Genomic DNA, 15,672 nt, shown 5'->3' with positions numbered 1-15,672 from the left:
AAGTGACCATTTTACCCTCACAACCACTGTTTAGGGTAGGACAGGCTGAGTGGAGCTGACTGACCCAAGGTCACCCAGCAAGCTTCCATTGAGGAGTGGAGGTTTGAATGTGGGTTTCCCAGATCCTAGTCTGGCACTGGCTGACATTTCTACCCAACCTTTCTTCTAAGGAACTCAGGGGTCATACAATGGCCTCCTTTTCTCCATTTTATTCTCCTAACAAGCCGGTGAGATAGGCTAGGCTGAGTGACTAGCTCAAAGTAACCCCCAGGGAACTTCATGGCTCAGCATTCCTCTCCCCCCTCCTAGTGTGACAACTAGCCAATGTACCACATTGGCTGCTACTGCACAAGCATGCTACTCTGGCAGTATAATTGTCAATAATTGTAATATATACAGTTGAAGGTCCTTTGGCTGGGAATGGGTTCCCCAAAACGTCAAAGTGTTCAGATTGATCACGCAACTGGAAGACAATGCAAACCTGCATTTTTTTAGCAGTTAGGTAAAATAAAATAGAATGTATGATGCGTTTTTCAGAATATGTTCATTAATATATATATATTATTTGCCAGCATCAATATGCCTACAGTGGTTCTTTTTCCTTTCTAGTTCATAACTTCTTGAATTGATGATGACGCAGGCTTACTAACCTTTATGATACGACAGTCTATGTTTTTTTGTATGTTTGAAACAGATCCTTGCTTGGGGATTGCGCAACATGAAAAACTACCAAATGGCTTCTGTTACATCCCCTAGTCTTATTGTAGAGTGTGGAGGAGAGATGGTGGAATCTGTAGTGATTAAAAACCTGAAGAAGACACCAAATTTCCCAGGATCTGTTCTCTTCATGAAAGTGGTATGAATTTAATTATCTTGTAGTGAAGGTCTCCAGGAGACTTTTGGTATCAGCAATGAGAAAACATCCAAAATAAGTATATTAATATGATACAATTGCAATTTTTGTTGAATTATTTACTGACTTCTCTGTCAGTAAGGGATATTTATATTGGAATAATTTCAGGTCTGATCTGCAATAGAAGAGCTAGATTGAAGTCCAATAGCACCTTCATGACGATTAAAATTTGGGGCATATAAACTTTCAAGAGTTGAAGATCTGATGAAAGGAGCTTTGACTCTCTTAAGCTTATACCCAACACTCTTGTTGGCCTCTGGGGCGCCGCTGGACTTAAATCTCGCTCATGACTGAATACAATCCTTCAACCTAAAAGCTCTTAACCTAAAAATTAGGATTGTCTATATGAAATTCATCCCGGAGCCTACTGCAGGCAAAGAGGTGCACATCTGTATTAAGTAAAGACAGGTAAACATACCAAGCTTCTCTTTGCAACCATAAATGGAAATGGTTCTTTTGTATTTAAAAGCAAGTCTGTGTATGTACTTTATAGTTACACACACACACAAGGTGACAAAGAAGAAGCTGTATTTTTCCGCTTGTAATAAATTATACAGAAAGAGAAGCAGTTTGTGTTTGATTTGGGAGTTTCATCTAAGTAAACACAAGTAGAACAGGAAACAATAACTTAGAGGAAAGGCGAGAGAGCATTATTTCCTTGCATTTACAACTCACGCATTGTCCAACTCCATGATACAACTCCAAAATTATGAAAGTTTCAGCGTTTGTTACAAAATTGAAATGTCCTGATGCTTGTGCATTTTCATTGCTTTAAAATATAAGAAACATTCTCCTTTTTCATTTACTACCAGCTGCTGCCCAAGGAGGAATTGTACACTCCATCGTTAATTCTTAAAGTGGTAGATCACAGGCAATTCGGCCGTAAACCTATCGTGGGACAATGTACCATTGATTTACTGGAGCATTTTCGCTGTAATCCTTATGCTACTAAAGAAGACATTGCACCCCAGATGAAAGGTAGAGTTCCCATAAAATATAAGGCTTGGCCTCACTACCATGGGCACAGTCCATTGAGAACATCTCCAGCACAAAGGAATTAATTGCCACAATTGAATTCATACACATCTTTTAGTCCATTTAAGTAAGACTTATGGAGAACAAACAATCTTCTCAGCAGATTGGGCCCATATCTTTAATCTGGCTGTTCTGATTTTGTGCTGATTTTGAAGAACCTGCCTTTACAGAGGTTTGGATGCTGAAGAAATAGCAATAGTGTTAAACAAATATTATGTTATGTGGAAAATACAATGTTTTTCTCTCTCCTGGAAAAACATACACAGTAATTAGGGAGGCAATATGTAGTCTGATGTAGTCTGATGTTTGAGCACCATGGAAGAACTATGTTTCACAGTGAGCTTTTGGATGCTGGTACAAACATAGTTTCTGATGAAGAATTTTCTTAAACAGTTTATACTGAATACTGTTTAAATTTCTACTGGAATTCTTATGAAAACTTTCCATTTGGAATTTTTGAGTAAATATTTTTAGAATGAATGCCTGAGTTCTCATGCATAATTAGGAACAGAAGTGATACTCCTGTATGAGTCTCTGCTAGTTCTTGTCATTACTTTTTGACTCTGCTATTTATCCTCTTGGAAAATAGAGCATTAAATACTCATTGTCACTTGTTGCCTTTCATGGGTTATCGTATTTTTTTTACTTACTCCATGTGGCCCATTCATTCTGTGCCATCTTAAAAGAGGCATGCTGCTTTTTCTGTCACACATTATGAAATGCTTTTTCTAGGATTTGACATGTTTATCACCTTTAAAAAGTAAAGGAAGTATACTCTGTTATTCAGAGATATTGTTTTGTTTACAATCAGCTTTAATTTGGCTTTAACGTTAATAAAGTCTTAAATCAGTTAAAAATTAAATTGGATGAGGTGCCTGAATAAAGGCTCAGCATAAGGAAATGAGAACAGAAACTAAAATTGTGACAGGAAAAAATTGCAAATGTGGATTTCCTTCCACAAGCTTTTCAGCTTCACAGAGTGTTTGATTTACAGTTAGTCTCCTGTCCGCTGCACCCCGTCGAGATGTGGTGATTGAAATGGAAGACGCACAGCCCCTCCTCACAGCACAGGTAATCCCAGTCTTTGGCAACTTAATTCTTGTGTATTGTTGTGGCTGGTTTGCGTGCTTTTCAGCATACAACTTTGGCAGATGTAAATCTAACTAACCAGTGTCTGCAAAAGTTGGTGGAAGCCTTGATAACACAACTAACATCATTGCTACTCTACAAAGAAAAATGTCTTGATTGTTTCTTCCAATCTTTTGTTTATCAGTGTCAATGATCATTTCTTTATGCTGTTCTTGAATTGGTTGCCAGCAGCTCTAGAATATATTAGCTGTTTAAAATTACTCAATGAATTATTTGATGAATAATATTTGATCTGGATTTTAGTCACTGAAAGTTTGATCTTGAGATTCAAAATCTGAATCTATGAACTATGTAACCGGGTTGATTGAGTCTATGGAGTACAAACTGCTCTCCCGTGCAGATGTTGTTGGAATTAATGCCAGTTGTAGAGAAGCAGGGCGTGAAAAATTGCTTGGCATGTTCTCAGTTACCTGACAAGATGAGTAGATGACTTAAACTGAGATTAATGGGGTGGAAATTTTATGTGGATCTCCTATGCACTGAGGAGAATCAGAGATGCACTAAATCTCTAGAAATATGCCAAAAATGGAGTATTGTCATGACAGCACTAGCTAGTCAACTAATTTGCAAGATTATTCATCAAAGGCAAATATGCGTCCAATTACTGATATTTCATGCATTTTTTGTTGTTCATGCCAATAAATGATGAATATGTCTGAGGTTCATCTGCCAGTCATGTGACGCCAGAAGTGTTACCATTTTGCAACTGCGATTTATCTGTTTTTCTCTTTCCAGTTACAGGTGGTTTAAAACCCTGTTTGACATGCTTTGAGAAACCCACCCTCCCTTTCTTTGAAAGTCTTCTCATTTAGTCTTTGATGTAGTGTAGCTGCCCTTTAATTTTTCCATATGGAGAAAGCCAATTAGATGAGTCAATGGTGTGTTCTTGTGAAAACACCAACTAATGTTAAAGTAAGCGACGGAAGTCCATGTTTTTGTTGCAAATAACTTGTTCAGTCTGTGCTCTGGTTTGAATATAGATAATTAAAAGAAATTGCCAATCCCTAACACTATCCAATAATACCTGGGACAACACTTTTAAAAGACTGTTCTCAAAGTTGTCTCAAAAATTTACCCAATAACTTCCTGTTCTGCCTGGAGACTGTGTTATGATGTATAACTAGAAAGGATGAGTAAAATTTTCAAGTTCCTTCCTGAAAAGGCCAAGTCAGAAGAAACAATACCCCTTTTATTACAAGAATATATTGTTTCCTGTTATTTGGGATACTTATAAATTACTTAGTACTATAGCTTTTAATGATATTTGATATATTTAAAGGAGAAATTTATTGAAACAAATTTGGAAATATTACGAGAAATCACAAACATTCATTTCCTGTTTAGAATAAGGCTGACACTCTTATGTATGTGTTCACGTGTTTCAGAATGAAAATGCCACTATAATGATTAATTCAGTTTATTATAGGAATAAGAATCAGTTTCTCACACTACATTGTTTCTGCATCCCATTTTATTTGGGATTTAAGAGATTAGATTACCAATGCTTCCAAATGGCAGTTTTAATAATTTAGTCCAGTGCAGACATATTCTACTGTATAATCTCTGACCTATCACATGTTTCTTGAAACTTTACTTTTTTGTCTCACGCCCAGCTTATGAGCCAGTGCATCACAAACTGAGCCACACCTCAGCAGTGGGCAAGAACTGGACTCTTGGTATCAGGTTCACTCCTTGATATCAGTATTCATTGGTTTGTTTTAAAAATGTCTATGCCACCTTTCCACCCACATGGAGGGTCCCCAAGGTGGTCAATATCAAACTCTAACATTAGGATGTTTCTTTAAAACAGTGTTTAAAATAAAAAATATATAAAATAAACAATTTCACAAAACACATAAACACAAATACATGTAGAGAGAGACTGGGTACTTTCCTTGGGATTGGTGTTTCAGCACCACAATCAAGAAGGCCCTTTCTTGGGCTGTCATCCATCTAACTTAAGATGGCAGGAGCACCTGAAGCTGGACAGGTAGGTTCATATAGGAGCAGGAAGTTCTTCAAATGTGCTAGCCCCAAGCTGCATAGGTCTTTAAAGGTCAGTACTGTCACCTTGAATTGGAAAGACAGTGTTGTAGAATCCAGAATGAAGTGAGAGGGTCCCTATGATGCACTCCAGTCAACATAGTGGCTGCAGCCTTCTATAGCAACTGTAGCTTCCAGACAGTCTTCAGAGGCAGCCCCATATACAGTGTATGCAGTAATCTAATCTGGGTGTTACCAGGACATGCACCATAGTAGCAATCTCTTTCCTGCCCCAAGCCCTGAACAAATGCAAAATGTGTAAAAGATTTGTAATAAGACATGGAAATACCTGTCAGTAATGTATGTAATGTCAGGGCTCTCTAGCCTCACCTACCTCACAGGGTGTCTGTTGTGGGGAGAGGAAGGGGAAGGTGATTGTAAGCTGCTTTAAGAATCCTGGTAGAGAAAGCAGTATATAAAACCCCCTTCCCCCTCCTGTTCCTCACTGAAGACTGAGATAAGGTACAGAAAGCCTTCGACAGTTCCAGTTCATTCACTGTCAACTTTAAAACAGTGTAGTTATTACTTTTGTAGTTATTACCTCAGTAGTCATTTTACCTTCTTGATGCAGAATAGGAGAAGAGCTGGAATTTTTTTTGCCCCCTGATTTTTATAAACCTTGAAGGAGTCTCAAAGCGGCTTACAATTGCCTCTCCTTCCACTCCTCACAACAGGCACCCTGTGAGGTAAAGGGGGCTGAGAGAGTTCTGACAGCTTGGTGAAGTGGTTAGGAGTGCAGTCTTCTAATCTGGCAAGCTGGGTTTGATTCTGCGCTCCTCCACGTGCAACCAGCTGGGTGACCTTGGGCTTGCCACAGTGCTGATAGAGCTATTCTGACCAAGCTGTAATATCAAGGCTCTCTCAGCCCCACCCACCTCACAGGGTGTCTGTTGTGGGGAGAGGAAAGGGAAGGTGAATGTAAGCCACTTTGAGACTCCTTCAGATAGAGAAAAGTGGCATAGAAGAACCAACTCTTCTTCTTCTTCTTCTTCTTCTTCTTCGATGCAAAGTATTTAAAAATTTTGAATGAATGCTCTAAGTACCGTACTGTACAGTTTCATTCAAAGTTAGCATCCTTTAAAATGTAATAGCCCAGTTCTGTAGTGATAAAGTGTGAAATAAATGTTTGTTAGGGGACAAATAATTATTTATCCTTTAGAAATGGTAAAAAGAACATGCAAATTAAAGTAATACATGTAGAACTTTCATGAACTACATTCCAATTTCTAGTGCTTAAGCAGTATGACAACAGCAGTCAGCAAAATGGCCTCACCGGCAACTATGCATGTATGTACATATGAAGGAAATGCATGAGCTTGATGCACATGGGGCCTTAGGTGTGCTTTGGTCATCACTCAGCTGTTGGCTCTCTCTTGGCTTTTCTGCCAGGAGGTTTTGGAGAAGAAAAGGTTCCAACTCAAAGCAACAGTTATTATGACTTAGGTACAAAACTTAACAGGGATACACCATATTGAGCAACAGTGCTGATAGAGAACACAGACATCTGCATTCTAGGTCACCCCATGCATGCAGTGGTGGCACACGTGGAGCTCTGAATCTGGATGTCGACAATAAAAATTATTTAGACCTGATCTGTTTCATGGACATTTTCTCCAAAATCTCAAGCTACTATGCGATAACTTCATCACTGGTTTTCCAGGCAGTAGAATTCCTTCTGGGTTCTGTCATTGGTTGTAGCGAGTGTGTTTTGTGTGTGTGTGTGTGGGGGGGGGATTGGTTCAAGAACTTGTACAACGTAACGATTTATAATCCAGCGTATGTTCCTTAAAATGTTTCTGAAAACGAAATCTTTGAAAACTCTAGCAGTAAAACAAACAGAAAAAAAAACAACCTTTTGAATTTTAATGCACTTGAAATTCTGGTAAAGGCAGAAAATGTTCTGTCAGTTTTTCTCACTACTTCCCCTCTGTTAAGGACTGCAAAATAAATGGATTCTGTGGCTCAAAAAATCCCTACCACATTCACATAACATTGAGCAAACAGATGTCAGATGTTTTCAATGTTCTGAAGACCCAAGTGCTAGAATCAACAGCAGGGAGTGGTATTGTTTTGGGAAAGCATACAGGGAACACCTGTCTGGCCACTGTTGGACACCAAATGCTGCACTAAAGGGATCTTTGGCTGATCCAGAAGGGCCCTTAATAAGATGGAAGAAGATGCCACACTAAACATTGATTCATTACCTCTGCCCTGTAGTGGCTACAGATAGTGTCCAAAGGGGAGTTTTGACCCAGTTTGACCTTACATCTTTCCATCAGGAGAAAAATCCCCATGGAGGAGCAGTCCTTGACCTCTTTTGTCAGTTTTTCATTTCTTCGATTTCTTAAACTTGGAGATCCTGAGGGGAAAAAATTGATGAATTCTATGACTATGGGATAAAAATCAGCACAGGTTCTTGTGATAATTCTGTTAGATATGTATCAGTTGGAAAACAATCACAAGTTTTCTTTTGTATAATTTTTATTCTGTATGTTTGATGTCTGAATACTAACCTTTCTTCTTCGGTTTTACTTTTTTTCATTTCCTTGTATCATCCTGAACAGCTGACAGAAAAGGTAATTTATATGGGATTATGTTTAGTCAAACGCTTCATTTATTTGATCCAGTCATTTGTTATGGGCCTTGAACACCAGACCCAGGAACACCCCTAAAAAGTGCCCCCGGTTAGAGTGCCCAGTTCTTTCAATAAAAGCAACTTCAGGAGTACCCAGTGGAAAGCAGAGATGTAGCACTATGAAGTGGTAAAAATAAAATATGTAGAATTTTGTGAGAAGGGTACCTCATACTAGATCCATTATGCACGGGGCAGAACACCTGCGCTGGCAGCAGCATTGCTTTGGGGAAAATCCCCGATAATGCTTGCCGCTGCCAGCGCGGGTATGTCCTGGCCCAGGGCTATGGAAGACCCACGTTAAGCAAATGCAGAAATTCTGCAGCTTCCTGGATATGTGGGTGGCGGCAGGGGCTGAGGTAGGCTGGCGCTGTGCATAATAGACAGTGCTGGGCCTTTCAGCCCGCCCGGCCCTGACCTACAGTGTCCCTACAGGGACACTGCATGCCCCTGTGGGCTCCGCAGAGCCTGCAGGAACAAAGACCTGCTACCGCCATAGCCTATGGAGGAGGCTCAGCCCCCCCCACTTCCCTCAGCCCCTCCCCACCTCCCCCCTGGCCGCTGCCACTTACTGTGGCCGGCAGCATCCCGGGCCTCCTGGCTCCGGCGCAACGTGTGCATGCACGCTACGCTGGGTCAGCCCTGCATGCCCCACCCCCGTGCGTACACAGGGAACGGCGGGGCAGGATGCAACGGCACGGCGGCAGCAACACGGAGTAGCTGGCACCATGCATAATGGGCCCTAGAGAGGTTTCATTCAAGTGGGTAGCAATGTTGGTCTGAAGTAGTACAACAAACACTGAGTCCATTGGCACCTTTAAGACCCACAAAGATTTATTCATGGCGTGTGCACACAAAAGCTCACATGGTGAATAAATCTTTGCTGGTCTTAAATGTGCCATTGGATTCAAATTCAGAGAGGTTTCAGGTTTCATTGGGAGATCCCGAACATATTCTGGAGGCTTTGAAGAAGCAGAAAGACAGCCTGATAGATCTGTAGTACAGGGTCCTCCTTAGCTCTGCAGTTGATTTCTGAAACCAAAGGAGTCTCTGAATGCACAATGGATTTATATGAGTCCCTGAAGCCTTTAAAACCTGCTTGTTGGTCGTAAAGGTGCCACTAGATTCTGACTTTATTCTGCTCTACTAAAGTAGTCCATCTGCTGTGGATGCTTCAATATATGATACATGTTGCTCTATGCACAGAGTTGAGGTGCTTTTAACTCCTGACCACATCTGAGAGACTTTGTTGTTGCTAAACAGTTTTTGTATCACCAATCTTTAGGAAGAAGAAATTGTAGACTGGTGGAGCAAATTTTATGCTTCTATAGGGGATACAGAAAAATGTGGACAATACATTCAGAAAGGATATGAAACACTAAAGGTAATTGTTGAGGGTGGACACTCTAAACATTGGTTGTAAAGTATCAACCCACTTTTAAAATGACCTGCCTTTAATTCAGTGTACTTTACTTAGAGAGGCAATCTCATTCTTGCCTGTTTATGAATGTGGACTTCACCAACAGACCTTACCTCTCTTCATTTTTGTATATTTTGGAAATGGCTTCCATTTAAAGGACTCCAAAGTTACCTCATGAGAGAAAACATATGAAATCTGTAATTTTCTCTGACAGAGAAACTTCCTCTTTTATCACAAAACCTGCAGTCTCTCTCCACATGAAAATCATAAGGCAGTGTCATAAAAAAACCTTGTTACTGACTGGTTTATTCACCCAGACAGCAGGATTTTTATAAAAAGTAATCTTCTTTTCCCAATTGCCTTAAAAAGAATTAATGTTGATAACTAGGGATATTTGCAATTTTAAATCTTTTATCAAAGCCTGTATTTCATTTATGTTTAGCATTTTTCTAATTTTCCTCATATTTTGTTTGAAGGTGTACAACTGTGAACTGGAGAAAGTGCCCGAATTTAAGGGTCTGACAGACTTCTGTGGTACTTTCAAACTGAAACGGGGAAAATCTGAAGAAAATGATGACCCCACAGTCGTAGGAGAATTTAAGGTAAAAAATACAGCGTGGTTAATCTGGAGAGCCAAGTTTGATTCCCCATTTCTCCACATGCAGTCAGCTTGGACCAATCACAGTCCAATTAGAGCTGTTCTTACAGAGCCATCCTATGTTAGAGCCTTTTCAGCCTCACTTCACAGGGTGTCTGTTGTGAGGAGAGGATGGGTAGGTGATTGTATGCTACTTCAAGACTCCTTCAAGTAGTGAAAAGCTGCTTTGAGTCTCCTTCAGGTAGTGAAAAGGAGGGTATAAAAACCAACTCTTCTTCTTCATAATGCTGATTCTATTCTGAATAGCACTCGACCTCCAAAGCAGAAAAGCTAGTTAACCATGTAGTGAAATGTCTTGTTTGGTTTCAACTTCAATATTTGTTTTCATTATGTTTCTTAGGGTTCCTTTAGGATCTACCCATTACCAGATGACCCTACTGTTCCACCTCCTCCTAGACAGTTCTGTGAGCTACCAGACAGCGGACCTCAAGAATGTGTGATACGGATTTATATTGTCCGAGGCTTAGATCTCCAACCTAAGGATAACAATGGGCTGGTGAGCTATTTAGAGTAGAGCTATTTTATTCCATTGGCTGGAGCACATTGTTAATGAACTAGGAACTTGACCGGGGGGGGGGGGGGATAGTAGTTAGTAGTACAGTGGGAAGAGATGAGAAACTGTCAAGATCTTCTAGCACCAAAATATCTTATTGGGAAAAAATCAAGATGCTTAATAATACTGTGATTGTGACAGGTGAAAGGTAAAGGTAAAAGTATCCCCTGTGCAAGCACCAGGTCATGTCTGACCCTTGGGGTGACACCCTCTAGCGTTTTCATGGCCGACTCAATATGGGGTGGTTTGCCAGTGCCTTCCCCAGTTATTACCGTTTACCCCCCCCCCCCCCCAGCAAGCTGGGCATTCATTTTACCGACCGCGGAAGGATGGAAGGCTGAGTCAACCTTGAGCTGGCTGCTGGGATCGAACTCCCAACCTCATGGGCAAAGCTTTCAGACTGCATGTCTGCTGCCTTTACCACTCTGCACCACAAGAGGCTCTTATTGATTGTGACAGACTGAATGCCAAATCTGGCCTGACAATCTAGATCCAAACTCCTGATCAAGTCAATAGCAATCTCTGTTTCTATACAAAGGCAACACTAATTGTCTCACAGTAGAATTGTGGGGAGCACAAACCAACATAGCAATTCTTCGCAGATTCTAGGGAATCTCCTGCACATGTGGACCTCTATAATATCAGGACCTCACATTGTTCCTCAGCTACTTAATTGGAAGAGCGAGGTTTGCAACAGCTTTTTTCAATCTGTTGACCATGGAGGAACCCCTGAAGTATATTTCAGGCTTCAAGGAATCCTAGAACCCTACAAGTAGTGTCATGCCCTTTCAGAGAAGCAGGCACAGAAGTGAGATGCAGGAGCCAGCTAGTCAATCATTCACTGTTTCCATTGTGCAAAAGAGACTAGGCCTATAGAGCGTTTGCTGTCCAGGATGACAGGTCCATGAACATCTGGAGGACCATAGGTTGACTACCCCTGCTATAGAGTAATGGGAACAGGACTCAAGTGACATCTAGTGATGTCAGCAGCCATCCAGGTTCCTGGGAAAGGAAGCTGGGGAGCTTTTGCATAAACCTGGTTGGAGATCCCTATTCAACATGCACAGGGGTTGTGTGTACAGAACTAAGAACTATCCCTCTGTTGAACTAAGGGGCTAAGAAGGCATTGATAAGCACCCCAGCATGCACTGAGCAGTGGAGAATGTCTAGGAGATATGATGTGTAATTAACAATGTATTCACACCTTCTTTCCAAACAGTGTGATCCATACATTAAAATGACCTTAGGAAAAAAAGTTGTTGAAGACAGAGATAATTATGTTCCCAATACTGTCAATCCAATTTTTGGCAGGTAATTTATTTACTTTTATCTTCCCCCCCCCAAATCCTATTGTTAAAGTGATCATAATTTTCATTCACAACATCACAGTGACATCAGTGGCAACATTGGAATCATGAAGAAATCAATATTTGGGTTTATGAAACACAAAGCAATATGGGGAAGGTGGGCAGAATGACCTTTCCATTGATTTTGGTCATCTTGTGTTGGCTTCTATCAAGAGGGGATTAATGAGGGACAAACAGAACAACTGTGTCACAGTTTAGTGAAGAAAAAACAATTATATGGAAGAGCCAGCTTGGTGTAGTGGTTAGGAGTGCGGACCTCTAATCTGGTGAGTCGGGTTTGATTCCACCCCCGCCCCCACATGCAACCAGCTGCGTGACCTTGGGCTTGCCACAGCACTGATAAAGCTGTTCTGACCGGGCAGTAATATCAGGGTTCTCTCAGCCTCACCTCCCTCATAGGGTGTCTGTTGTGGGGAGAGGAAAGGGAAGGCGCTTATAAGCCACTTTCAGACTCCTTTGGGTAGAGAAAATAAAAACCAACTCTTCTTCAGGCTTTCTTAAAAGAAAAACTTCTGATACTACAAAAACCGGGGTTTTGAAACCTGGAATTTTGTACATTTGAAGATGGGATTTTGGAGTAATAAGTCTTCCTAATATTGATGACAGGTGTGTGTTATAAGTAGCTTGTTCTCAGAATGGAGTATCTTAAAGGAAAATCATATTAAATTAGCACTACCTCTTGCAACTAGTTTTAAATTTATGAACAAGGTTGGCAGTGCTGTGATGAGCACCAATGAGAAGCATGCTGAGTATTTCTATATTATTTAGGATGTATGAACTGAGCTGCTTCTTGCCTCAAGAAAAGGACCTGAAGATTTCTGTGTATGACTACGATATGCTGACAAAAGATGAGAAAGTTGGGGAAACCACCATTGACCTGGAGAACAGGTTCCTCTCCCGCTTCAGTGCTCACTGTGGAATACCTCAGCAGTACTGCATGTAAGCCTCTATTATACTGTACATTTTAAAAAGGCTGAGGAAATAATTATTGAAGGTATGTTTCAACGTCACCAACTAAAATTAATGTTTCTTTAAAAAAACATTCACTTGGCTGCATTTTGCTGTTTTATCACTGAGTATAATCAGATAGAGATTCAGATGGGTAGCCATGTTGGTCTGAAACATTGGAACAAATAACAGAGTTTTTTCCCCCTTTTAAATAATGTTTTTATTTAAATTCAAGGAAGAAAATAATATATAAAAGCTAAAGACAATACAGGAAAAGAATAAGAAATACCAAAAAGTATATAGAGAATCTGAAACTCCATTCATTATTTGGATTCCTATAAAAATGACATTTTTATTACAATTCATATCCATTACTAATTATCTCATCTCCAACTGCATTATCATTTTACATATATTGCAATCTCAAAATTTCTTTAAGTAATTTATCAAATTGACCCAAACTATATTAACTCCTCATTCCCTCCTGCCTTGACTTATGTTAAAGTTATTGGTTCATTTTTCCTAAATCCTAAATTGCCTTATATTATTTTGGTGTTTATCTAATAAAATATTTTTTCAATTTGTGGCAATTATTATTCTGGCTGCTACAATAAGGATGTTCATCAATGTTTTCTGCTTACACTGAACATTTCCATTCAAGAATAAAATAAGGGGAACTCATTGAACTGAAGGTTCTACTTTCTGTTATAATTTTACCAATTTCTATTTTTAAAAAATTCCCCCAAACTTCATTTATACTGGGCAGTCCCACCACATATGAATAAAAGTTCCTATTTTCCCACAACCTAAGACCAACAAAGTTTTATTCAAGGTATATTGTATGCATGCACACTTCAGATCCAAATTATGTTAATCTTTAATGTTCCACTGGACTCTTGCTTTTTTTCTGCTGTCACACACATGTTGCTTGTTATCATGAGTATTGTTTGCATGTTCATCTTCCCATGCACTGGTGTATCCCAACCCTTCCTTACCATTTCCTGTAAAAAAAAATGCAACTTATTCTCTCTCCAGGATTTTTCTAGCAGCAGTAGAAGTATTCTAAAACCAATCTCTGTATATCTTACATTACTGCAGAATTAGTGCCCCCCCTAAATTCCTTTTTCTTTCAGTCCCTGCATAAAAGTGCAGCTGGAAGCATGCCAATGTAAGGGATTCCCTTACTTTACATTACCTTTGTTTGCCCCCGGCGACACAGGCATACAGCCAAGTTTTATTGGCTACATGACAGCAGCACTTTTTGCAGGGATAGAAAGAACATTTTTTAAAAAATAAGAACAAGTGGTGATGATTCAGCAGCTGGCTGGGGTTATGAACTGGTTTGAAAGGGGATAAGTGTGAGTGCAGAGGTATTCAGGGGACATTTTGTTCTGCCCTGCTCTGAATCCTGTATACTTTATGAATGTTCACATGGAGTTCCTGCACAAGTAAGCCTCCTTACGGGCAGCTTTTCATGTGCAAAGTCTTCCATTGAAGTGAATGGGAAAGCTCTTGCAAGCAGTTCCCTTCTTCAAAAGGTCTTCAAAACAAGGGAAATTAAAATAAAGTAGCTAAATAAATCTAGTGAGAGTCTGGTTAACACAGGATATGTGGAACATGCTGTGGGACTCCTTGGTCCTGGCCCCCCGGCCTCTCTATCACAGACACATACACATAAACAAAGACTCCTTACCCCTCTCCCCTCCCTCTCCTTCCAGGTCCTTCTTGCCCCCCCTGCCTCTCCTACCCCCTTCTCCTTTCTGGTCTCTCTCTCCCTCCCCCCCCCCCCCCCACACTTTCCCCCTTCCCCCTCCTCGCCTGTTATAGCAGGAGTTCTGCAGCCCTCTGCTGGCGGTGTGGCAGAGCTCTGAGGCCCAGGTCTGATCCTCAGAGCTCTGCTGGCACCAGCCACAGTGTATCCTCTCTTCCCAGGCTGGCACTGCTCTCCAGAGGGAAAGACCATCCTCTGCTGCCAACACAGCAGAACTCCGAGGCTCAGCTCTGAGCCTCACAGCCCTGCTGCTGCAACCACCATCTACTGGCATGCTTCCTAAGATGGGACGACGAACATCATGTCCGTTATCATTTCTGTTTTAGGGAGCGCACCAGTAGATGTGTTCCACATCAATAAATAAGGGTGAGAATACATATAGAGTACAGAAAATAAGAACAAGTGGTGATGATTCTGAGAGTACAGAAAGATTTCTGGTTTCATATGATGTTTTTACTTGTGGGAACAAGCAACGACAGATAGCATGCAACTATTTGTGTGCGACGGTAGAAAAGAGCAAGAGTCTAGTGGAAGCCTAACAAAATCAGTGGCAGGGTCTGAGCTTGAGTCACTGCTCACTTTTTTGAAGATGTGATCAATGCCTCACAGAAGCTCATACTGTTCACAAATTTTGTTAGTCTTAAGGTGCTACTGGACTCTTGCTCTTTATTGCTGCTATGGACAGACTTACACAGCTACCCATTTTGATCTATTTGTGTGTGAGTGAGTGTAATTTTACAAAACACTATTTCACTGCTCAGTGCCCTTTTTTTAACTGCATATGATCAAGTGATTCCACATATATGGGAGTATACTTACATAGTATTAAAAATATGTAGTAAATAATTTATGTGTCTACAAGAGAGAACTTACATCTAGAAATGTGCTCTGTTTTACAAAAGTTCAGGGGTAAATACCTGGAGAGATCAACTAAAACCAACACAAATCTTACAAAATACAGCCCGGGTCAAAGGCTACCCTCTGCCAGTCCTCTCTGAAAATCGATTAAGAATTAATTATGGAGGGAGAGATTATACCTTGGATGAATTTGGTAAGTTCACAGAATTTTAAACTGCATTTAAAATCAGAGGGTCAAGTTGTTTTACAGAAGAACAGCTCATCCTATACCATTGAGATCTTCAAGCTGCAGGACATGGGGAAGTGAAAGAGTAACTAGGGTTGT

At 40.4% G+C, this 15,672-nt stretch overlaps 1 protein-coding gene across 2 annotated transcripts in view; it reads left to right on the top strand.

The window, feature by feature from the left end:
• MYOF (myoferlin) overlaps positions 1-15,672 on the top strand; it is a 106,340-nt gene that overhangs the window by 80,410 nt on the left and 10,258 nt on the right. For both annotated transcript variants that reach the window (XM_077350275.1, XM_077350274.1), the window contains 10 exons: positions 695-856; positions 1,726-1,891; positions 2,943-3,019; positions 7,705-7,716; positions 9,058-9,156; positions 9,669-9,794; positions 10,191-10,346; positions 11,623-11,714; positions 12,539-12,709; positions 15,392-15,540. In XM_077350275.1, coding sequence (XP_077206390.1) covers positions 695-856; positions 1,726-1,891; positions 2,943-3,019; positions 7,705-7,716; positions 9,058-9,156; positions 9,669-9,794; positions 10,191-10,346; positions 11,623-11,714; positions 12,539-12,709; positions 15,392-15,540 — 1,210 coding nt within the window. The remainder of the gene's footprint in view (positions 1-694; positions 857-1,725; positions 1,892-2,942; positions 3,020-7,704; positions 7,717-9,057; positions 9,157-9,668; positions 9,795-10,190; positions 10,347-11,622; positions 11,715-12,538; positions 12,710-15,391; positions 15,541-15,672) is intronic.

Source organism: Paroedura picta, chromosome 8 (assembly GCF_049243985.1).
Source record: "Paroedura picta isolate Pp20150507F chromosome 8, Ppicta_v3.0, whole genome shotgun sequence".
Taxonomy (NCBI): Eukaryota; Metazoa; Chordata; class Lepidosauria; order Squamata; family Gekkonidae; genus Paroedura; species Paroedura picta.
This window is presented reverse-complemented; position numbering and strand designations above follow the sequence as displayed.